The following is a 25,080-nucleotide window of genomic DNA, read 5'->3' on the forward strand; positions in this document are numbered from 1 at the left end:
CAATGATGAAATTTTTTTCTTCTTTTCAATAAAAAAAAAATTATAGCAATAAATTTTTTCTTGTTCTGTTTTTTAAATGTCCGCATTAAAATTTTTAGAATTTTTTGTCTCAAATTTTTTTTTATGAATTCCATATCGTCTCATATGTTAACTTTTTAAAATAATAATACATAATAAATTAAATTTTGTCCAGTTACAATAACAAAAATTATTATTATGCACTACTACCGCATTATATTGGTAAGACATTGAATTACTCGTAAACTCAATTATATATACTTGTATTGAATGCAGTTAATTTAACATTTACAATAGTATAATGTAGTATTATTATTGAATTGAAGAGAGACAAATTGTAGCAAAATGCTAAGATGACAATAAAATTACTCTCAATAAAAAAAGTAAGAATTTCGAGTATGAAATTTCTATTGTTGCCTCTACAATGCGACAGGCAATTCAATTCATTATTTATGCTCAAGTCACACTATGTTATTAATATTATTATAATTAATTCAAAATTTAAAGTAGTTTATTTTGTGGTTTATTATTTTGTTAGCATGTAATAATTATTCGACGTGCCACAATAAAAAATACTATGTATTTGTGCATTTTAAAATTTAATATGTAGAAAACTTATATTTCAAAATTTTTGATAATTGAAATGAAAAACACACAAGTAATGATGAAAATTTTAGTTCGTTCAAATTAATTAAATAAAATTTAATTTGCAAAATAAATAAAATTTTTCAAATTTCCATCAACAAGATTATAATATTAAGTCAACATTATATGAAGCCGAAAGTTATACGAGTATATCACAATTAATGCGTACATGTAAATAACATAACAAAAACTTTTATATTTTAAAACAACAATTCTTTAAGGGCTTTTCTTTTACAAAAATCTACTTATAATGACCTATATAAGCAAATTTAGCTCCAAGTTATACCCTGGTCGTTTGTATTGTACAACGTTCTCAGGCATATGCATACAGACTTGGGTGATTATTTGATATGAGGATGAATTACAATTACAAAAAAAATTCTGATATATAAGTTTTAAGTTTTTCTTAATAATATTCCTTTTATAATCACTTAAATTTTCAAACTTTATAATTATGCTTAAAACAAAAAGAAAATTGTTGAGAAAATTTTATTTCTTTCATATGAAAAATATTTAAAATATAAAAATTGTTATTGCAACCCGAGATGGAGAAATCGGTAAAAAATTACTGTATTATCTTCACCTTTTCCAAGCAAACTCACTACAATTCACAATCCCTTCATTCTAATGAATCGAGTTCAAAAAGTTGTTACCAGAAATGCTTCATTATTTAATCCGTAATTAGTGGCGAACCCTTAAAATTATTTTAAATACAAACATTCTGTTCATTCCTATAACAAGAAACAACTTCAATTTTGAAAGCATTGCTCATCCCTATAGCATCTTTAGTGAAATGAGTGTTAAATCAATAAAAATCTCTTCATATAGGGACAGACAAATCAATAAAATTTAAAATAAAAAATTTTAAAAACAAAACTTTAATAAAATTTATTAAATATGGTAAAATTCACGTTATTTTTTATGCAAGAAATTTATAAAGGATAAAAATTGAGTATGATATAGAGGTATAGATTTGCTTTTAGTTGTTCAGCATTACACTCAACACCACTTGTATTTTCCCTTTGATTTTATTACACTCTCTTATATTTATATATACTCAAACACATTTATTCATCTCTATGCATTTGTACTCATATGTTATTCAAGAGTAATTTGTTTTATAAATAAAAGTAGATTTTATTGCAATCAAAAAAACATTATATAAAAAAAACTCGAAATAATAAGATTTTATTACTAATTTTTTTTTTCTTATTTTTCTTTAATTCTAGCGCCTATACAAGAATCTACAGATATATCGCAATTCTCAGGTATGTAAACATATCACCTTAATGTGGTTTGATTCTCCAATACAATATGTATATGCAATTTATTTTATATGCACATATATGTATGTCTAAATATTATTATAATATATAGTATATAGATAGAGAAAATTGCGTGTGAATTTTGTACTTTTATTTACTATATGTAAAAGCAAAATATTTCTAAGGATTTCAAAGAAGATAAAGAAAAATGAAAAGAGAACAAAGCATAAGGAAAAAAAAAGAAAAAAGGAAAGAAAAGAATAAATTTTATAAAATGTGAAATTAGAGATTTAATGTCCCATTAATGTAGGAGGAGTGGGGTGAAATTTTAGATTTATGGTAAAAATATTATATATACAAACATGCGTACATAAACACATACAAAACTATGCATTATTTTAATTTTTTTTTCCATAAAGAAATAAACATAAATTAAGATTTCTTTTATGTTGAGTAATTCGTTTTTATTACCAATGACAGGACAGTACTTAACAAAAACACAAAAAAATTAAAAGAACCAGAATAAAGAATAAAATGCGAAAGATATCTTTATTAGGCACTTTTAATAAATAATTTTCTATCAATATTATATTTTCAAAAGAACCGAACCTTAAAAGTTCTAATATTTTTAAGTACAACCATATATGTATAAGAAAGTTTTGTAATAACAAAAATATAAAAAAATTAATTACGTTTTATACATACTTAAAGAAATAATAAAAAGATGAATAAAATTTTTATATAGACCAGAAACAAATTAAAGGGCAAATCAAAGAATAATATGAAATTGTACAAAAAGCATAGCTTAAAATAGGCAATTTAAACCGGATAAGTGCAATCGAATCGTCTAGGTTCGAAAACGTTTTTGCATTTCTGAGAATTTGATATATTTCTATGTATTTTTCAATAAAATTCATATAGGTCTAATTTGTAGCTCTTTTGTATATAAGATGTTAAATAAATTTATGTAGCGACACTTACTCTTAAAGTTCATCATCTGAAATTTTAAAAATTTTTTAATGAATGCGTACTTAGTTCAATGATTTTTCGGATAAACTTTAAATTTGATTTATTTAAAACATGTTCCTTTTACTGACTCAGCAATAATTTTCCTCAAAACCACAGAAATATGTGATAATAATATTCTGCAATATATTAAAATAATAAATTTAATTTTATATTCTATATGAATAATCCCAAAATATTATTTTTTTTATTTTTGATATATCAAAGAGAGATTAAAGTTTTTCATAATAATAATATTTCTTTTAGATTCGTACATTCATATGTAAAAATTCTATAAAATACCCAATATATATATGTATATGTATGTGCAAGTTGTATACTTTATATTCCATTGAGACCAATGAATATTATAAAAATTTTAAAAAGTTTAAATTGATAGAGTTTTTATTTTGATAAAGGATTTATATAAAAGTTCATAAAGAGAGAGAAAAAAAATTTTTAAGAAATACAAGAAATTTGTCATTTTAATACCACAAAGAATTTTAAATTATTCTAACTCCATATATACCCACATATATGAGAATTTATTTAAAAAAAAAATCAATTTAACAAAATTAAGTACAATTGCCTTTTTGCAAAATTTATTGAAAACAGTATTGGAAGCTATGTATTGCCCAAAATGTCATGCACAATCTTTAGAGCAGTTGTAAGAAAAATCTTATTAAATACTTAAAATTTATCTAAAATGGAGCCATGAAGCAGAAATAAGAAAAAAATGATTACAAAAAAAAATATGGCTTTCTATCCGAAGAGCTAAAGAAATTTTTTTGTTGCAAGTTCAAGTTCCGAATTCTGATCTAGAACTCAAAGTTTTTCAAAGAAAATGTTTTCTATTGCTTAGGTTATATGCACCTAATACCTTTTAATCCAAAACAAATCCAAACTGTAGAACTGTAGGTTTAATCCAAAATGCAAAGAAACTGCAGACTAAACGTCCGGCTATTAATTGTATTTTATGATTGAAGTTAAAAATTCTTCATTTCATCGTAATTTCGAATGAATTTTTTTATTTCAATTTTTAATTATTCTTATATTCAAACTTATATTGTTTCATTTCTTAAATTATAACAAATCCAAGATCAATCCTACTAAAAGTTCCGACCGTTCATGCTAAAAGTCGATCTAATATGTTATTTGAAAGTCCGTTGAAAGTTCGTCAGAATCTGATAATTCCATTCAAATACCCTTATAATTTATTCGTAATATTGAATATAATTAATAAATTTGCCTTTCAAACCAGCTATTCAACTGTACGTATATTGCATAAGGTCTTAGTTATCTTCTTCCTTGTTATCAACAAGAAAAATACAAAAATAAAAATTAATAAAATTAACAAATTACAGATACAAATACGTATACAAATTATAATATATAAAAAAATTTGACCTTATATACTTGTAACTGTAAACTAATTTTTTTTTTATTTTTTAATTTTGTTTTGCTTAACATCTTAATAATAATTTTTTTTTATTAAGTTCACAATAGTGTTAATAATTAATGAAAGTCAATGAACTTTATATTATAAATTTAAACTGGCCATTAAAAAATTCTGCAAAAATTAAAATTTTTTCTTCTTATTTTTTATTATAGTTATATACATATAAATACGTATTATATATGCATAGTATTATAATTATGAATGATTATCAAATTAAAAGAATTTGTTTTATATTTAATTCCCTCAATTTACTACAGTAGGTATAATAAAAAAACAAAAATCATTCACAATTTTTTTATTTTATTTTGTTTACGTTCAAACTACAAGTATCAATAACAAAATGTGTATATTTGTTTGTGTGAAATTTTACTATACTTATTAAGTAAATTGGTCTAAAAAGAAGAATTAAAATAAAATTAAAAAAAAAATTTGAAATATTTTTTCGCGTGAAATTCCAATTTTTACACGATTATTTTTTTTTTCTCTGCTTTTATTTGCAAATCAAATTCACAATCATTACATCTTATTAAACACAGTACTGGCTTGTCCACAATATAATAAATCGGTAATCCTATAAAGTATCACATAATTAACCATTAAACTTTTATAATAAGAAGTAAAGGAAAAAAAAAAGAAGAAGAAAAATTTAAAAAATTAATACTAATAACTGGTATACGAGGGGCAAAAATAGTAGGTAATTAAAAAACAAAAATTGTATAACTGCTTTCTTTATAACCTTTTTCCTTTTCTTTGGCTATTCTAATTTGGTTTTTCTTATATTTTGTGAATTCTTTTTCATTTTTCCTGTGAATTCTTCTTCGCAAAAGTTACAATAAATTTTTAATTTTAACTTTGAAATTTTTTTAATTTTGTTTTTGTTTCTTTTTTTCTCCAATTTTTTACATTTCCAATTATTTACTCGCATTATTTTTAACAAGGCGTAAAATTTTCAATTTCTTACACTTTAAGAAATTTAACGATGATTCTAAGTTTTTTATACGCTGACTCGAATTTTCATTTCAAAAGCAATTTTAAAATTTCAAAAATGCCTTTATTCATTTATGACCTATACAATTAATGTGAAAAATTGTAGAAATTGTAGAAACTATCAAAGTATAAAATTGAAATTTACTGTTATTAAAGATTTTTTGATGAAAAACAAAAAATATTATTAATGAGATTTGATGACTGCAATCACAAAATTTTGATCTCAATTATTGTTTTTAAAATATTGTGAATTGACAATATCTTTCACTTTGTCTTCTTATAACAAACAAAAATTTTAAATACCCAAAATGAGGTTGCAAATCGAAAGTTTTGACATTGTCTCGCACTATAGAAATGAAAAGTTTTATTGCAAACATATATGGAAAAACAGATGCTATAACGGTACTTTTGCAATATAATAAAATATAGAAGCAAAATAAATTTTTTTGAAAATGAAATTTTTATAAAAATCTTTATTTTTTTCTTTTGAGAAAATGAAAGAGAAAATTCTATTTAATAAATTTTAAATTTTTTAAATAAAAATAGAAATTGAGTTTAAATATGATTTATTTGTTTTTGTGTTTGTTTTTTTCTTCTTGTTCTATTTTTTTTTCTATTGAATTTCTATTGTAAATCAATATAACGAATTGAAATTTTTACGATATAGATTTAGTTCGGGAAGTGAAAATACGGTGATGACTTTTAAATTTATTATTAAAATTTTGAAGTTTTATTTGACGATCAACAAGCTCATTTATTTATTTACTATTACAATATATATACACTGATATAATAGCATATTGTATATGAAATTCATGTATAACACCTAATTTTGTTATAAATGTTTGTCAGAATTTTTTTCATATTTATTATATTTTAGCTTTTTAAATAAGCACTTGACACACTATATATTTTTGATACTCAAAAATACTTTCTATTGCAAGAGAATACCAAGATAACATTTAACTTTCTTTTAAAGAAATTTTTTGAATTTATTTTATTATTTTATAAGATATACTTAATAAGATCTGATACAAGTGCAATTTATCATTTAAACTGACACATAGATGTGTCATTTTAAATACTGTAATACTCGGATAATTGCATTTTATTGGATATGGAAGGATTTCACGTGAATTTCACGGATTTCTTTATAAAATTTAAAATTAAATAGATTTTTGAAAGTAAAAGTTTTCTAAATTGATCTACCTATTAATAAAAATAGTTCAATTATTTTAATTTGATTTTATAAAAAGTCTTTGATTCGCAGATTAATGGGTTGTGACATTTAATCTTTTAGTATAATTTTACTTTTTACCGTTTAGTTCATTTTACTCATTTACTTGTTAAAGTAACATTTTTTTTTGCTGAAAAATTATTCTATTTCGAGAAAATTAAAGAGTTAGTTAATCACAATTTGTAACAAAGGCGACATTTTTACCATTTTATTAAAGTCAAAAAATATTTTTAATTATTAATGATTTCATGCATCAATCTTTGTGTATCTATAACATTTCTATGAATTTCATCTACAACAACCCCAATTAAATGACTGGTTCAAATATATTTATAAACAAAACATTGACAATCAAAGAATTAATTCAAATTATTAATTTCATAAAAGAGCAATCATACAAAAGAGCATTCATACAAAAAATCTCTCTCAATCATACGGCCGTTCTACGTTTTTATTTTTCATAATGAAATACGATTAAGATCAAATTGCTTATATGTGCATTGTACTCTTCTGAAGCATCATACAATTTTGACTTATTTTTCTATCTTCTCATGCTCATTAACATCATCACTACAAATTTTTAGATCTCATTAAAACAATATTTTTTTTGTAATAAATTTCATTCTATATTCAACTAAAATTACTAATCCAAGATTCAAATTTGCTCTGAAGAATTCATACATTTCAAAATATTTTCTCTAAAATTCTTAATCTAATGCAATATGTAAAAATTTTCAAAATAATATAGACTATACTACAATCAGATTACTAAATCAGTTCATCAATAATGTGATGCCTTTATTATTCAAAAATTTTCTATAAATTAAACCATTTTTTTTATTTAATTCGTCATTTCCTTCCGATTATAAATATCAAAAATTTGATTTTATAACTATGCGGTCAATTAGTAAAAAAAAAAACAAAAGTTCATTAAACTCATTTTTTACTTTTTGTATGATTGTATAATCCAAAACGTTAAAATGCACATACAAACACACACATGCTTAAAACTGAGAAAATGTTTAAAATTAAAGCAAAACTAAGAAAATTTACAAATTTGTTTCCGTCCAAAAGAAAAAAAAAAAAATTTAAAATCGCACATTTAACCAGATTTTTTGGTACAAATTTTTTAATTTAAATAATAGCATAATTAAAGAAAAAAATAAAAAGAAAAGAAGAAGAAAGATCAAGGTCGCATTAGTACAACCATCATTGTAAATTTTTGAAGAGTAATGCTTTTGCTATTGTATTATTCAACATGATGAAACAAAGTAACAAAGCAAAAAACTAAAAAAAAAAAACAATGAAAATCTTGACTAATTATAATAGCGGTCTACGGGTGCTCTATTTTTTCTTTTTCTCATATTTGCGGCCGCTATACAATTTCCTTATATAAAATTTTATAATTAAACTAAAATGAAATTTTATTTGACACTTTTTTTTCCTTTCTTTCTTTACTTTTTAATTAATTTCTTTATTACTGTCACTTTAAATGACTATTGTTTGCTTACCGAGATTTAAGCTTTTGGGTGAACGTTCTACATGACTGTATACAATTGTATTCTTCGTATTCTGGCAGTTTTTAACAAATTAATTATTTCATTTAGAATAAAAATATTTTTTTGTTCATTTCTTTATTTATTATTATGTCATATAATATGGTTATGAAAGAATATAGAGGTGCGGGAAAATTCTATACACCTAAAAGCTAAAAAAAATAAACATTATAAAATTTCTTGACAAAATTTTAATTGTAAATCCAAAAAAGAAAAGAACATCTTAGTTTTGTGACATTGTAGAATTTTTGGAAAAAAAAATTCTTATAATTTTTTGGTGGTTTAAGAAATCTTTGCCTTTATCTAAAAAGAAGAGAGATTTAATGAATATGGAAAATAAAGAATAATTGAGATACTTAAGAATGGGAAGTTGAAAATTAATATAAATAAAACCCAAAAAAAAAAGGAAAAAAAGCAAGACAGAGAGAGGTCAAGGAACTAAAATTTCATGTTCATCGTATAACAGAATTTTTGCAAAAAAGGGAAAGAAAATATTAAAAAAAACAAACAGGTTAACATTGAAAGAAAATGCGTGAAATAAAATTAGCGAGAATTTTTTGTTTTCAAATAATTTTTGGATTCGGTTTGTTCTTTTTTTTCCTGTTTTTAGTCCGAAATTTTTGATTAAAATAATATTGCTCTCACGCTTCAGCAACTTTTTTATAAATTTTATTGAAATGCAAACCGAAATATTTTAATATTTCAATTTTAATATTTCAATCTTCACGATATTGTTTTAACAATGATAAATAATAGCCAACAATTATAAATTTTTTCTATATTTATTTGGGCATTTTTGCAAAATATGAAATTTGGCAAAGAAGTACAGAAGACTGCATACACTCATCGATACATGTTAGACATTCGCATAGAACGTGAACTTAATTTTTGTCTCTAATTAATTCTAGTCTAAAAAACTAAACTTAAACACTTGATAATAAAGATAAATAAATAAGAGGTTGACAATAGTTATAAATAATAATTTTTTTCACTCTATTACTTCACTTCTGGGAGGAGTACAGGATTGCTGCATGATATTCTCAGATAATCCAGTTTTGTTTTTCTGTCGCCGGGTTTTTGCTATAGCTGGGTCACAGGCTTTGAACCATAGATATTTCGGTTAAACGACCGGTGCAATAGCCACTGCACCATTGACCAGGTTCATGAAAAGAAATTAGAGAAATATTACATAAGAACAAGTTTAAATTGAAAAATGTTGAAAAAAATCGAAAATAAGAAGTTGTAATTGCACAAAAACGGACGTTAACAATCTTCAAAAATTAATTAATTTATCAATAAATATGACATTATTAGCATTAATTGCGATATAAAAGTTTCCCACTTAAGTCTTTTGTTTTTCTTTTAAAATTAAGTTATGAGAATCCTAATATTTTGAGTGAATTTTTGAATTAAATAAAATAAAAAAAAAATCATATTTAATTTAATAAATCATATATTTATTTCGATTTTATGTGTAATCATATATGATTTTCGAATCAATAAAAATCAGATAGTAAAATTAAAAATACGTACATGCATACAAACATATATTTAATTTGTACATGCATAAAAAGAAAGTGGAAGGAAATTTCCATTCTTAAAATTCCAAAATTGAATTTTTTTCGGTAAATTTTTTTTTCTAATTTATTAACTTTCTTCTTTTCTAATTTTCAATTTACCTATTTTTCAATTTCATGTTTATTCACTATATACAACAACAACATATAAACGCGACTCATGTTTAATAACACAAAACAAAAAAAAAAAAAAATATCTAGCTATAAATGGAAATAAAAGAATTTATTAAATGCCACTATTAATCTTAACTTGGATAACTAACAAATATAGAAACCAAAAAAATAGCAAAGTGAAACTAGCAAAAAACAGCAATAACAAAAACAAAACTAAAAAAAAAAAACCAATGGACCAATATGATAAATTACTTGACATTTGATTCTCGAATTCCCCAATTTTTCTTTAAACATCTTCAAAAAAAAAAATTATAAATATGCTAAAAATAAAAATAAAAAACAATCATAAAAAATATAAAAGAAATCAATTTTTTGTTTCTTTCAATTCATATAAGAATTTTCCAAAAATGAAAAAGAAATTTTTTTTTTTTTATTTTTATTATAATCGTACATTTCCTTGTACAAGTCTTAAAATATCACATATATTGCGTATATATAAATTTTATTTATTAATATTTAAAAAAAAAATAAATAAATTGTATTAAAAACTATTAAAATATTTCTTTTTTCCTAAGTTCGGCTAAAAAATTCATTTTCAACCGGAATCATTCAATTTTATCCATAAATAAATAAAAATGAAATGAAACCAACCTTAAAGCACATTAAAATTAGAGAAGCTATTATTACGATTATATTGATGATTTGAATGAGAATGATTTTAATAAGATAATCTTGGTATTATTCAAATGAATCTGCGTTAAAAAATAATTTATTCTTGCACAAAATGTTTTGCTTTTTATAAGATATTTAGCACTGCGAATACTGAAAAAATGAGAATTTTTAGTAATTTATTGCTTGTAATTCAAAGAAATGGCGGATCGAATATAACCTAACTCAACAATATTTGTTAATATTTGTTATTAATTGAGATGAAACTACCAGGGCATTTAACTGGCAGTTGATCTTTTCTCAATCTGAAACAATCTTTAATATTTTTTTAAAGCCTTTGAAAGAATCTATGCATGTACAATAAATTTTTCCTGTGAGCCGGTCATTTGAACAAAGCCACTTATTTTTTTCTCTATATATTTGGCTAGAGTTGTGATTTAGCCTTACGTTTCTCTTACCTCTTATTGCTAAATATTTCATTTATTGAATTGTACATCATTAATTGATTTTATATCTGCAATATTTCCTGGTTTCCAAGTGATTCGATTCCATTCAATATCCTGCTCTATTGCAAAATTCTTTTAAATATATTTCCTTATCATTATTTGTGTTCATATGAACTGTGAAGTCATTATCATATAATAAAACTATAAGGATGATTCAACCCATTTCTTTGAATTTCTGTTCGGCTAGAGTATCTTATTTATAATTTGGAGGTAATTTAATATGTAATTGTGTAATTAAAAAAAATTTTTGACACAATAATTTTAAATTTTTGAAAATTATGTATTGGTCTTGTTTTCAATTACAAAATTAATTCGCTATTTAAATACTTGAATTCAAAAACCGAACCGAACAACATAAAACTTTAAATTAATTCTTAAGTAAAATTTTTAATAAGAATTTAAATAACAATAAGATGAAGATATCTACACCAAACTAAATATAGTGCAAAATTTTTATTATTCAAAAAAGAATTAAAATAGATAGATCGCATAATTTAATAAGATCACTCTATTTATAACACAATATTAAGAATTTCAAAACTCTAATTCAATTTTATAAAAATTCTATACAAAATAAAAAGATTTTTCCAAAAAAATTTTTAACATACAGGCTCTTGCCTCTTATAATTCAAAAATTATAATAAATTTGCAGGTCTGTCTACTTTCTTATTATTTTTATACGAGGTATTAGTAATAAAAGGCATTTTTACATGGTCTATAATTTCTTTTTTATATTTCTTTAGATCTTTTAACTCTTTTTCTCATTTTAATATGTTTTTTTTTTTTTAATTCATATTGAAATTTAATGCCGCTTACCGTTTTGCATCGTTTTGTTCTCCGCATAAAGAATTTTTTCTTAAAAAAACAAGAAACTTTTATTATTTCTTTCAATTCATTTTTCATTTTTTATTGAGGGAAATAAAATTAAGAAAAAAAAAATTCTCGCAATCTTTTGATATGATCTGGTCAAATCTTTAATAAATTGAATATAAAAAAAAAAACCATTTAGGAAATGATAAAAAGAAATGAACATAAAATATAAAATGAATTATTTGTTAAAATAGAGTTGCCAGATGATATAATTTTCATATTTAATTCATTGTTTGTGTATATTTGTTGCAATGCTTTCCATAATGCATCAAGTTTACAATTTCTATTCCCAGTACAATAATGCATCCAATCATGTACTCGATTGTTATCCTGAAATACAGGGCTAGAATAATTCAAAGACGAACAAAAAATAATAAAAACTAATTTTTTTCCTTCTCACTTTTTCCTCTCTCTCTCTCTCTAATTAGTTACATTTTTTTAGAAAATATGACAATTTAGTACAATGAACTTAGATAATTCATTTTGGAGATCACCAAATCCCCCACGTAGTATTGTAGTTTTTTTTTCGATAAATGAGATTTTTAGTTATGAAAACATATTTAATCGTAAAGTAAAATTTAGGAAAAAGTTTTTTTAATATCTGCATAAGAAAAGTTTTCATCAATATCTGGCAACTCCAATGTTATAAATTATACAACTATTTTCTATTTACACTTTCATCATCAGCATTTTTCGGTAGCAAAATGTATAATTCTTCTGTAAGAACACAGCTAGAGGTTATTTTTATAATAGATTTCCTTTTATTGTATAAATTTATTTAATTTTTTTTTTGCAATTCATTAAGGAAAAAGTTAATATAAAATATTAAAAAAGAGGTTAATAGTTATATAAATTCTTAAAGGGAAAGAGAAAACTGAAAACAATAATATGAATTTCAATTTAAAATTATCAACTCTATCAGAGAATAGGTTTGTCTTTAATTTATGAACAATTATTCAGCTGGAAGTAAAATTAAAAAAAAAATGCTTTTAATCACAACTCAATCATTTACACCCTCGCTCCTAAAACTTTTTTTTTCATAATTCAACAATGTAAAAGATTAAATTCTTTTGAATGAAAACTGAACTATATCTTGTGAATAAGAATGGTAACCAATAATTTGAAAACTGGAAAAAATCATGTTTTCTACATTTCGTTGAAGGCAGAAGAAAATTTAAAATTTTCGGTGTCTGAGTTCAGAAATTTTTTTAAACTTTCGTGTAGAGATTTTTGAATTCCCTTATTACTTTATATAACAAAGTATTGCGTTAGGATCTTCTATACGAACCTAATTTTGAGTCAGTTTAGTTATGTGTGTGCTTTTTATGTTTTAGTTTAGCCTAGAATCCAGGCTTCAAAAAGGTAAATATTCCATTTAACTCGTTAGGCTATATGTGCGTATAAATTCTTATATGAAATAAAAAATTTATTCTAAAAATTCATCTAGTCATATTATAATAGTTTTATATACAATAATTTTTGTATTTATTATTTTACAGAGGGCTGTTATTATAATTATAATCACTACAATGAAGGCGATAGAATATTGACAAATGAACCATGTTTAAATTGTACGTGTCATAATAATATGCTAATGTGTTATTTAAGGGTATGTCCATTTACAAAACCAATTGGTCAAGATTGTATAATTGAAAAACGTGAAGATCAATGTTGTCCAATTATCACATGTCCAGAAGGTAAAAATTTTGTATTTAATAGTAATATATTTTATTATTAATTACAATTATTGTATTTTGTTCTATTTTATAATTATAAAAGTTCAAGTAGATGTTATGATGCATAAAGGAACTGCTGGATCATCGGCAATTGGTTTTGCAGAAAAATATGGTTGCGTTATAAATAATAAATTTTTCCCAGAAGGATCTCAAGTACCAGCGAATCCAAATAGGCCATGTGAACTTTGTTATTGTATAAGAAATAGCACATCATGTCTTATGCAAGAATGTACTTTACATATCGACGGTTGTCAACCAATTTACCATAAAGGATCTTGTTGTCCAGTTAGATACAATTGTGGTAAGAATACAATTTATATTCGTAAATAGTAAATTTTCATAGTTATGATTAAAACAAAAAATGTTCAAAATTAAAAAAAAATTTTTATTCTTAAACAGATCACGAACTACCTGAAATTGAAGATATGACAACAACAACAACTACAGTTAAACCAACAGAAGGTTTCATTATGACAACGATTGGATCAGATATTAGCGAACAATGTACGCACAATGGCGAAACTTATTTGGATGGCGCAATGATAGAGACTGAAAATCCATGTGACAGTTGCTATTGCATGAAAGGCAAAATTGTTTGTGCTGTTAGAGAATGCAGTATTCCTAGTCAATATATTGGAAGAAATTGTACACCTGAAAATGTACCGGAAAATGAATGTTGTCCTCAAAGATTCAGTTGTGATGATTATGGAATTGAAACTACAACAAAAGCTTTCAGTGCAGAAATAACAACATCAGTGGAAGACAAAACTGAGCCCGCAATTTCGGAAGAAGATGAACAACTACAGAAACACATTGACGATGTAGAATCAGAAGCGAAACCAGTTACACAACAACCTGGCTCTGAAGAAGGAGTAACATTAGGCGGTCGCATTGATTTACCAGAAGAAGAAAAAGCAACAGAAGTACCTAAAGCATCTGTTGCGCCGGAAGGCACAGAAACTGAGGCACCAGACACTATGTTAACTAAACAGCCTTATCCAGAGCAAGTAGATGAAAAAGATCAAACTACACCTGCTCCAGCGGAGGTTGCTCCGACTGAAAAACCTGAAAAAGAAGAAACTAAACCCTTACTACCTGAAAGTGAAACAAGACTTTCTTTGTTACCGGAAACAACAGACGGCACACACATTATTACTACTGAGTCTACTAAAGAAATACTGACAACTCCTGAATCAGTAGTCTCAGAAATATCTGAAACCTCTACGGAAGTTACCCAAGCACCACAGATCGGAAAAGTTGAAGAAAAAATAACTCCAATTTCAGCTAGCGAAAAACCAACAACTGAGTCCGATAAAGAACTAATAACAACTGTTCCAAGTGAAGGTGTCAGCGAAAGCATGTTTATACCTAAAGAAGAACAAGACAAAGAAGTAACACCAGTTGTTGCAGAGCATATTACAGAAGGCACTCCTGTAGAAATTGCAGAAACTGAAAAGGAAACAGCACTTGTTGAAGGCGCCACAAAAATACCATCTCCGCTAAAGACTGACGAACTTGAACAAACTGTAGCTCCAATGCATGCCGAGAGTGTGACAGTAACTCCAACAAAAGCACCAAAAGGTGAAGGTTTCACGTTGTCTTCTGGTGAAGTAATAACGGAAGTTCCAACATTACCGAAAGCGGACCAAATTACAGAAGCACCAGCTTCAGATGATATGACTGAAATTGTACCAGTATCTGAGGACAAAGAACAGATTACTTCCGATATCATTGAAGAGCAATCAACACCGGCTTACTCTCAAGACGTGAAAACACCAACCCCATCCAAACCTGATGAAGAGGAAAAAATAATACCAACAGGTTTAGGTGAGGCTTCAACAGAAAGACCATCTGCGCCATCATACGAGGGAGAAACTACCATCTCAACCGACGAGATAACACTTACTCCATCTTCACCTAAAATCAAAGGAGAACAAGAAGACGTGACTGAGACACCAACTAAAGCTGTAACAATCGGTCCATCTTCACCATCTGCCGAAGAAATTGGAGGATCAACAACTTTGATTCCAGAAGAAGATATTAGAAAAACTCCTACTCCATTAGAAGGTGAACGTGAACAACCTGAAACTAAAACTGACAAAACTAAAGAAGGTGAAGCTGTTTCTGTTGCAGAAATGATCACAACTCGAGCACCTGGTGGAATAACCGAAGAGCCCTCAAAATCTAGTGAAGAAGAACCAAGTACGGAAGAAATGGATCTTGCTATTCCATTTGCTATACCTGGAGAAGGCGACTGTTTGTTAGACAGAAAGACTTATAAAAATAATACTACGGTACCATCTTCTAATGAATGCGAATATGAGTGTGTATGTGTAAGCAGTATGATTAAATGTAAAACAATTGAATGTGCTCAAACTGCGGGACCAGGTTGCACAATCTTGGAACCGGCTCCTGGTGCATGCTGCCCTACTTTGCTTTGCCCTGAAGGAACTGAAATAGCTCCTGAGCATACCACTACTGTTGCTGAAGAAGCACCATTGAAAGAAATTAGTCCCGAACTAGGTGAGAGAGTTGATTCTCAAGCAACTGAATCTCCTGAAGAAAAAGAAGTAGAGCCAACTACCGGAGCTGATAGAGAAAAAGACGCTAAGAAAGACGATTCCATAGCCCAAGAGCCTGTAACTACACCTTCAGAAAAAGAAACTGATGTTGAACAGCAACAGAGAGATCGACTTTCACCCACCGAAGGTATCACAACTTCTGAAGAAGAAGTAACAAAACCAACTGGAATTGAAATCGACGCTCCTGTATCTGCAGAAGATACACAAACAGAAAGAATACCTGAAGATAAATTAACGGAACAGGGTCCAGAAGATGCAACCAAATCATCAATAACTCCAGATAAAACAACCCCATCTTTATTAGATATTCAAACATTACAACCTGATCTAGCAACAAAGGAACCAACCGTAAAAGATATACAAGAATCAGTTACTACAAAACCAGATGAAACAGACAAATTAATGACAACAACTCTTTTGTCAATGATGGTTCCTGAAGATCAGACCTTTAAACCAATTTTAGAAAGTATTCCGAGTGATAGTCACGTGATGGCTCCATCTAAATCTGAAGAAGCTGGCAAACCTGGACAAACTGAAAAACCGGAAGAAATTCTTGAAATAACGCATAAACCAACGGAAGAACAACTTGAAAATATTACTGAGCCTACCGTTGATGATAAACTGAAAGATATTCACCCAACTGTAATACCGACTTCAATTGAAACTGAAAGACCAGAAAGTACAGAAGCGGAAGTTGGAATGGTACCTTTGAAAGAAAGTACCGAAAAATCAGAACTGGAAGTAACTGAAAAACCGCTTCAAGAAGCACCTGGAAAACCAACAACACCTACACTTGTACCAGCAGAAGACAGAACAGAAATTCCAGAACAAAAGGTTACATCCGCTGAAGGGTTAGAAGTTGAATCTGGAACTAAAACGTCTGAAGAAAAAGCTTCAACCTCTACAAGTCCAGCCATTCTTCCTGAAGGAACGGAAACACCAATAGGTGCTACACCTATAACTAAAACTGAACAACCTATTGATAAAGAAAAAGTCGACGAATCTCTTGAAGGAAGAATTGATTTATCCACACCAACTCCGACTGAAGAAGACATGAGAGCTACTGAAAAATTACCTAAAGAAGAAATATCAGGTTTGCCAACCGAATCAATTCCAGAGTCAGTTACTGAAAAAGCTGGTGAAGCTGAAGGAGAGCCTGAAAAAGAACCTGAAATTAGTGAATTATTACCCGAACAAAAACCAGAAATGCAAACAGAATTAATACCAGAGAAAGGAACTGAAAAACCAAGAACTGAGGGTGAATTAGAAAAAGAAAAACCTGAAACTTCTGAAGATGCAGATATGAAAACTGAAACAGTTCCTGAAAAAGAAACCGAAAAACCAATCACACGAGATGATGGCAAATCTGAAGAAAAACCTGAAGTTTCTGAAATTCCAGAAACGGCAACAGTATCCATTGAAGACAAAGGAACTGAAAGACCAACTGAAGGCGAACTCGAGCCTCAGAAAGAACCAGAAAAATCGACAGGAGTTTTGGACGCAGAAAAAGCAACTGAAACATCTCCACTACCTGACGAACATAGTGCTAGACCAGAAAAACCAACAGATGTACCGACAATATCTGAGAAAGAAGTTCCAGTATCCGAATCTATTGAAAGAGAAAGTACTGAACCAACCATTGACTCTACTACTAAAAAATCTGACCAAGAAGTTCAAAAAGAAACTTCATCCATGCCAGAAGATGCAACAACCGGTCCAACAGAGCCAAGTGCTACTAAAATCCCAAGTTTGGAAACAGAAATTGAAAAACATCCAGATGAAATTATGGATACAGAAAAAGAAAGCCCTATTGTTACTACAATACAACCATCGCAGTCTACAGAAGAAAAGACTGAACCTTCTAAGGACAAAGAAGCTGAAATTGAAAAAGAAACCGAACTTCCAGAAGAAGGAATCAAAAGCTTCACAGAAAGTCCGAAAGAAGAACCTGTTACATCAATTGAAAAACTTGAAACAGAAAAATTACAGCCAGGTGAAATCGAAACTGAAGGTGAACAAACAATCAAACCATATATTACAGAAAAAACTGAACAGCCAAAACCAAGTGAAAGCACTGAAACACCAGAAAAAGAGCCTAGTAAAGGAGTCACCGAAATGGTTGAAAGTCAAACGGAAAGAGACAAAGAAATCTCTAAAGAAAAAACCGAAAAGCCTGATGACGGTATCAAATCACTTGAGTCAACTGAAACTCCATCCCATTTGGAATCAGAGGAAGGTGAAGGCAGTGGCGGTACTTCTACTCAAGGAACTCCTTCTTCAGTCGAAGAATCACAAACTGACACTTCAGATCATTTACAAGTTCCTGTTGAAAAAGCAACGGAATCTGCTAAAGACAAATCAGATGAAGAAGTTGACCACACTGAAAGCGGTGTTGATAAGAAAACTGAGGCTCCCATCGCTCGAACTGAGAAACCAGAATTTGAAACAAGCGAATCAACAATCGGAACTTCTGACGAACCAACCGAACCATCAAGGGAAACTCCAAGCGACAGCCTTGAAATATCAAAAGAGGATGAAGACAAAAAACTTGAAACAACTGAAATTATTCCGGAAGTGCCTTCTGATGAATCAAAAGAAATCGAAAGTCCAGAAATTCCCACAAGAATTGATTCTGAATCACCCAAAGATCAAAAACTACCAACGACCAAATTGCCTGATGGATCAGAGGTGGCGTCTGAATATCCAGATAGCAGTTCAACTGAATATCCACATCTTACTCCAGAGGATAAAACTAAAATCTCTAAAGAAGATGAAGAAACTGGAACAGGAAAACCTGACGAGCAGCCAACAATTTCTGAAACTTCACAAACTACTACAGAATCTCCAAGAGGAGACTCAAGAGAACCTACAATTCAAGACGAAGCTACAGAAATTACACCTGAAACTTCAAGCGAAAGACCATCACATACTGAGATCGAAGGTCAAACTAGAAAACCGGAAGAAGGCGAAGAAACAACTAAAAAATCTGACGAAAGTGCAATTGGATATACAACCCCCGCCAAAGAAATTCATCCAGAAGCCGCTACGGACGAAAGTGCTAAACCAACTATGCCAAGTGAACTTGAAATGTCTACAGAAATTTCAAAACATGTTACGGAAGAAGGTGAAATTCGAAAAGATATTGATCAACCAACAGATGAAAAGCAAGACATTACAACTGCTCATGCAATTCCAGAAACACCAGAAATTCATACTGAAAAACCTTCCGACATTGAAAGTGCAGATCATGTTACTGAAGTTCCAACCGAATCCGTCGAAGGACCGTTTAAAGAAACTAAACCAGAGGACAAGACTGAAACGCCTATACAAGCATCTCCCGGAATTCCAGTTCTCGAAACAACTGATAAACCAGCAAAAGAAGAAAAGGAAGCAGAAAAACCTGGAGTTGTGGAGGAAGATCATATATCAACTGAAAGATTGGATAAACCCACTGATAAGGAAAGTGTCACTCCAGCAGTTAGTGAACCAACTGGCAAACCAACAGACGAAGGAACTGAGAAACCACTATTTGAAGGAAAAATTCCTGAATTTACACCAACAGTTAGTCCATCAATCGATGAAGCAGGGGTTACCGGTGATGTCAGTAGGGCAACTGACAAACCAGAAGAAGACAGGACTGCGAAACCATTGCTTGAAGAAGAATTCCCAGACTCAGGTGTCACCCCGAAACCAATTGATCAAACAAGTGATGAATTTTCTAAAGCAACCAGCAAACCAGAGGAAGATACGACTGGAGAACTTGCTGAACCGACTGAAAAAATTCTTAAGCCATTTGATCAATCAAGTATTAGTCCTTCTGATGTGCTGGATACTACACAACCTGGTCAAATTACAGAAAAACCAACAGAAGAGAAATTACCTGAAGAAATTGAAAAATTACATCCAACAAGTGCTCCCGAATCTTTGGAAACATCTGAAGAAACAACAATCCTTCCATCGGATCTTACTGGTAGATTAGACGGAGAGACCCCTAAACCAGATACAAAACTTCCAGAGCAAAGTGCGGCAACGCAACAACCATTTGAAAAACCATCTGAAGAAAAGACCGAAATCATACCTACAAAACCAAGCGAAGAAAAAGAACCTACAGAAGAGTTTACTGCAAAACCACATGAAGGTGAAGTAACGCACCGACCATCTGAAACACCATCTGAAGAAAGAACCGAAATCGTACCAACGAAATCGAGCGAAGAAAAAGAACCTTCAGAAGAATTTACTGCGAAACCACAAGAAAGTGCAGCAACAGAACAACCATCCGAAACACCGTCTGAAGAAAAAACCGAAAGCACACCAACAAAACCTGTCAAAGGAACAGAACCTTCAGAAGGATTTACTGCAAAACCACAAAAAGGTTCAGCAACGGAAGGACCATCTGAAACTCCATTTGAAGAAAAGACCGAAATCGTACCAACAAAACCGAGCGAAGAAAAAGAACCTTCAGAAGAATTTACTGCAAAACCACAAGAAGGTGCAGCAACAGAAGGACCATCTGAAACTCCATCTGAAGAAAAGACCGAAATTGTACCAACAAAACCGAGCGAAGAAAGAGAGCCTTCAGAAGAATTTACTGCAAAACCACAGGAAGAGACAGCAACGGAACAACCTTCTGAAGAAAAGACCGACATTATACCAACAAAACCGGGTAAAGAAGGAGAACCTTCTGAAGAATTCACTGAACCACCGCTTGAAATTAAAACTGAAGCACCTTCCGAAATCCCAAGCATTACAGAAAGAACTGATAAAGAACCCTCAGATCTTCAACCTGGAGCTCCAAGCTTTACTGAAAAAGAGCACATATCCGAAGAGGTTACTTCAGGACCATCCAAAGAACAACCAGAAGAAACTACAGCTACGCAAGTTCCACTTTCATTCGACTCAAAAACATCTACTGAGATACCTAAAGAAAAAGATAAAGAAGATGTCGGTCTTAGTATTGAAGGAGTATCAACAGAAGTGCCACCAGAGAAACCTATTGCCGGAATACCTGAAGATGAAACGAGAACTGAAATTCCTGAAGAACAAACTGAAAAAACTACGAAGAATGAAACTGTACCTCATATTCAGGAAATTGATACAGAAAAACCAACACATTTATTACCAGTATTACCGGGAGAAGAAACTCGAACTGAAGTACCTGAAGAAGAACTGTCACAGACAACACAAAAAACACCCAAACCAGATGAAGAAGAAAGCACTGAAGTACCCAAAAAAGATGATGCATTTACAAAAGCTCCTATTGACATTCCACTTAATGAAACTAAAACTGATAAACCAATTGAAGAACCTATTGCTGAACAACAAACAATTAGTCCTTTGGGAGATAAAACAAGTAAGCCCGATGATGATCAAAAACCAGAAAAACAAACTGAAAAACCAACATTGGAAGAAGAAAGTTCAACGAGTACAACAACAAAAGTTCCTCTCACAACTAAACCTACATTTATGCCCTCGATTCCCGGATATATTCCTCCAGATATGCCAACTGAATATTACGATGAACCTGATGATGCCGATATTTTTGGACCTGGAACTTGTCGTTATGGTGGAAAATTATTTGTATCAGCACAACAAATACCTCGTGATGATCCTTGTGATTTCTGTTTCTGCTTTAGAAGTGATATCATTTGTTTACAACAATCCTGTCCGCCACCAATATCTGGTTGTAATGAAGAACCAATACAAGGTTTCTGTTGTCCAAGATATGAATGTCCAGTTTCAATGGGCTATAATGTTAATTCAACAACTAGCACAACAACTACAACACTTCCACCTCATTTCTTACATAGGCGGCATCAAAAAGTTGAAAGAAATGGCTGTCAAATACAAGGTATCTCATATAAAGTAGGTGATAAAATACCATCAGCTAGTGGACCATGTATGCAATGCACGTAAGTTAAACATAATAAATTGTTATACGTAACTGTTTTTCTTTTTTAATTTTGTTGTATTCTACTGTAATAATATTATTTTATTTTGTTTTAGATGTGGTGGCGATGGACAAATGGAATGTAATCCAAAACCATGTACTCCAGAGCCAATGTTACGTCAAATGATTGCTGTGGTTGCATCTCGTCGCCGGAGATGAAACACTTCAAGCAGTTTAAAGAATTTTTAAATATAATAATTTTTTTTAAATTATATAAGAAAAAAAAAAACAAACAACAGGTGCCAAATAACACCAAACAGTAATGAATAAATTTTGATTTAAAAAAATAAAAAAGAAAAGCAAATAAAAATTAATTTTATTAAAATTTGAAAAATGCAATAAAATCATATCGAAACTTTGATAAAAAAAAAACTGAAAAAGAAACGAAAAAAAAAACTTAATTAAGAAATTTATAAAAAAAAAAAATAAAAAAATTAAATAAACAGTAAAACAGGATAGTAGAAACGGTATTAATTTTATATATCTTTAGAATTAAGTACGAAAAAAAAAATCTCATATTTTCTTATTGTACTCAAGAATTTAAGCTTATCAAAGAAAAGAAAAAAAATATATTTTAATTTTTTAAAAGTAGTATTGCACTGCCTTTCTATAGGGTAATAAATTGGCCTGAGAAATGGAAAAATGTAATTATATAAGGTTAAAATAAATTTTTCTGTTATTTATTAGGAGTGTCGATAAGACACAATAATGTGCTATTATTTTTGATATTTTATAATAATTATTTTTATAAAAATATAAGAGCAATTATCTTATTACTAATATAACAATCAAAGACCAGTAAACTACCTAATTAACGCACAATTAACTCCAGTAATTCACTTTGATTATATTTAGTGTATATTAAATAATATAGATTATTCACAATATTTCCATATTATTAATTTTTTTAATTATTAAATTATTTTAACAAACAATTTCCTTCTATTCATTATTAAATAGGAAAAATAAGAAGCAATTGTCTTAGTTTTTTTTTTAAATTGGAATATTGTGCATTTAAAAATTAATTAAATTAAAATAATAATAGCATAATATTAAAAATGAGGAAATACAAAAATGAATATTTTTTACCTTATAATTTTTTTTATTAATTTACTTTCATTTTTCAATATCAATATTTAATATAGTTAGGCAGTTGCAATATTTATAATTATTTTATTTTAATTTTTTTTTTTTTTTGTAAGCTTGACTCATTTATTTTAAATATATACATAATATACTTATATAAATATAGAAATATATATATATAAATATAGGCAATAAAAATTTTAGTTTTTTTTTTTAAATTAATTAATTTTAAATTATATAAATATCATTTTTTAATTAATTAATTTAAAAAGATAACGAAAAACAAAAATTATTGTAATTATTATTGATTATTAATATAATTATTATTATTGTCATTATTATTATTATTATTATTATTATTATTGTGCTCCAATTAAATTTTGCATATATCCTTGTAATGAGATTTCTTTTGAAATTTTATGTAAATTAAAGATATGTAATTATATAATATTACATAATTAACAAAATAAATTTCATTGTGATGAATATATACTATTATACTTATATATTATGCATATATATATATATAAATATCATATATAAATATTTTTTTTAAATTAAAAAAAAAAAAAAAAAGAAAAAAAGTAATTATTATAAATATGTTAGATATATTATTTTAAACTATGAAAAAATCTGTAGTCTCTAGTCTTCGAAAAATATTTAAACATTAAAAAAAAAAATAAAAAAATGAAAATATTATTATAAAAATGTAAACGAAAGAGAAAACAAATTGAAAAAACAAAAAATCATTTTAACAATTTGTGAACAAAAAAGGTTCTAAATGAAAATTTTTTAATTTTTTTTTTTATTTTATTAATTTTTATAATTAAATCTTCTTATATTTTATTTAACTTTCTTAGAATATTCTGGAAAATACAAAAATTTCAATTGATCATATTATATTTTCATCAGAATTGGAGCTGTTTCTCAGAACGTCAAAGATTTGACAATCATTTGCAATTAAGCAACTTTCACTTTTTTTACAATTTTTAAAAAATTATTTCAAAAAAAAGCGGAAAATTTAAAATTTCAAACTTGAAATTTATTTTGTCACTTACAAATTATTTATATATTTGCATTAGCAATGTATACATTGCAATTTATGACGTGTACGTCAGGTTGCGTTTAAATTCGCATGACTAACGTCAATTGCACGCATTTGATATACTGGGAAATAGTCTAATAAAATTCTTTACAAATTCTCAAGTACGTTCAAATTTTTGAAAATTACTCATTTTGAATTGCTTATAATTTAATTGTGTATTTAAAATAAAAATTTATTGTTATATTAAAATTATTGATGGTTTTCACCGTTTAAAAAATAAAAAACATTTTTCTTTTTTCCTTCATTTTTGTATTTTTTAATTTGTTCAAAAGTGATAAAATGAAAATATTTAGAAGTCATAAAATATATGTTTCTTGTCAATTTATGAAAACAAAAAATGTCTGTAATAATTAAAAGCAAAAAATTATTAAAATAAAAATATGTAATTTAATTATACTGTTTTTCATTTAAAAAGACATTTTTAACGTATTATATTTAAAAAAAAAAAAAAAGAAAAAATTTAACAAATACTCTAAACTATTTTTCCAATCATAAAATACTTTTATTTTAATTTTATTTTTTTTTTTTTAATATACAATATTATTATATTATTATCCTTCTAGGCTGTATAAATGCTAAATTATTGCTAAAACAAAATCAATACAGAACAAAAAAAAAATTTTTTTTTTTCTAAATCCATTGCTTGACTTATTGAAAATATTCTGTTTTTTTTTGTTTTTTTTTTTGTACCAATCATATAATATGTAATTATATAA

At 27.7% G+C, this 25,080-nt stretch overlaps 1 protein-coding gene across 1 annotated transcript in view; it reads left to right on the forward strand.

The window, feature by feature from the left end:
- Positions 1–23,160, forward strand: part of LOC129612111 (mucin-2) — a 124,524-nt gene extending 101,364 nt beyond the window's left edge. Inside the window, exons 3-7 of the mRNA XM_055525633.1 lie at positions 1,893–1,931; positions 13,408–13,605; positions 13,688–13,945; positions 14,044–22,135; positions 22,230–23,160. Coding sequence (XP_055381608.1) covers positions 1,893–1,931; positions 13,408–13,605; positions 13,688–13,945; positions 14,044–22,135; positions 22,230–22,332 — 8,690 coding nt within the window. The 3' untranslated portion in view covers positions 22,333–23,160. The remainder of the gene's footprint in view (positions 1–1,892; positions 1,932–13,407; positions 13,606–13,687; positions 13,946–14,043; positions 22,136–22,229) is intronic.
- The last annotated feature ends 1,920 nt before the right edge of the window (positions 23,161–25,080 follow it).

This window comes from Condylostylus longicornis, unplaced genomic scaffold (genome assembly GCF_029603195.1).
Source record: "Condylostylus longicornis isolate FDR11 unplaced genomic scaffold, ASM2960319v2 ptg000055l, whole genome shotgun sequence".
Lineage (NCBI taxonomy): Eukaryota > Metazoa > Arthropoda > Insecta > Diptera > Dolichopodidae > Condylostylus > Condylostylus longicornis.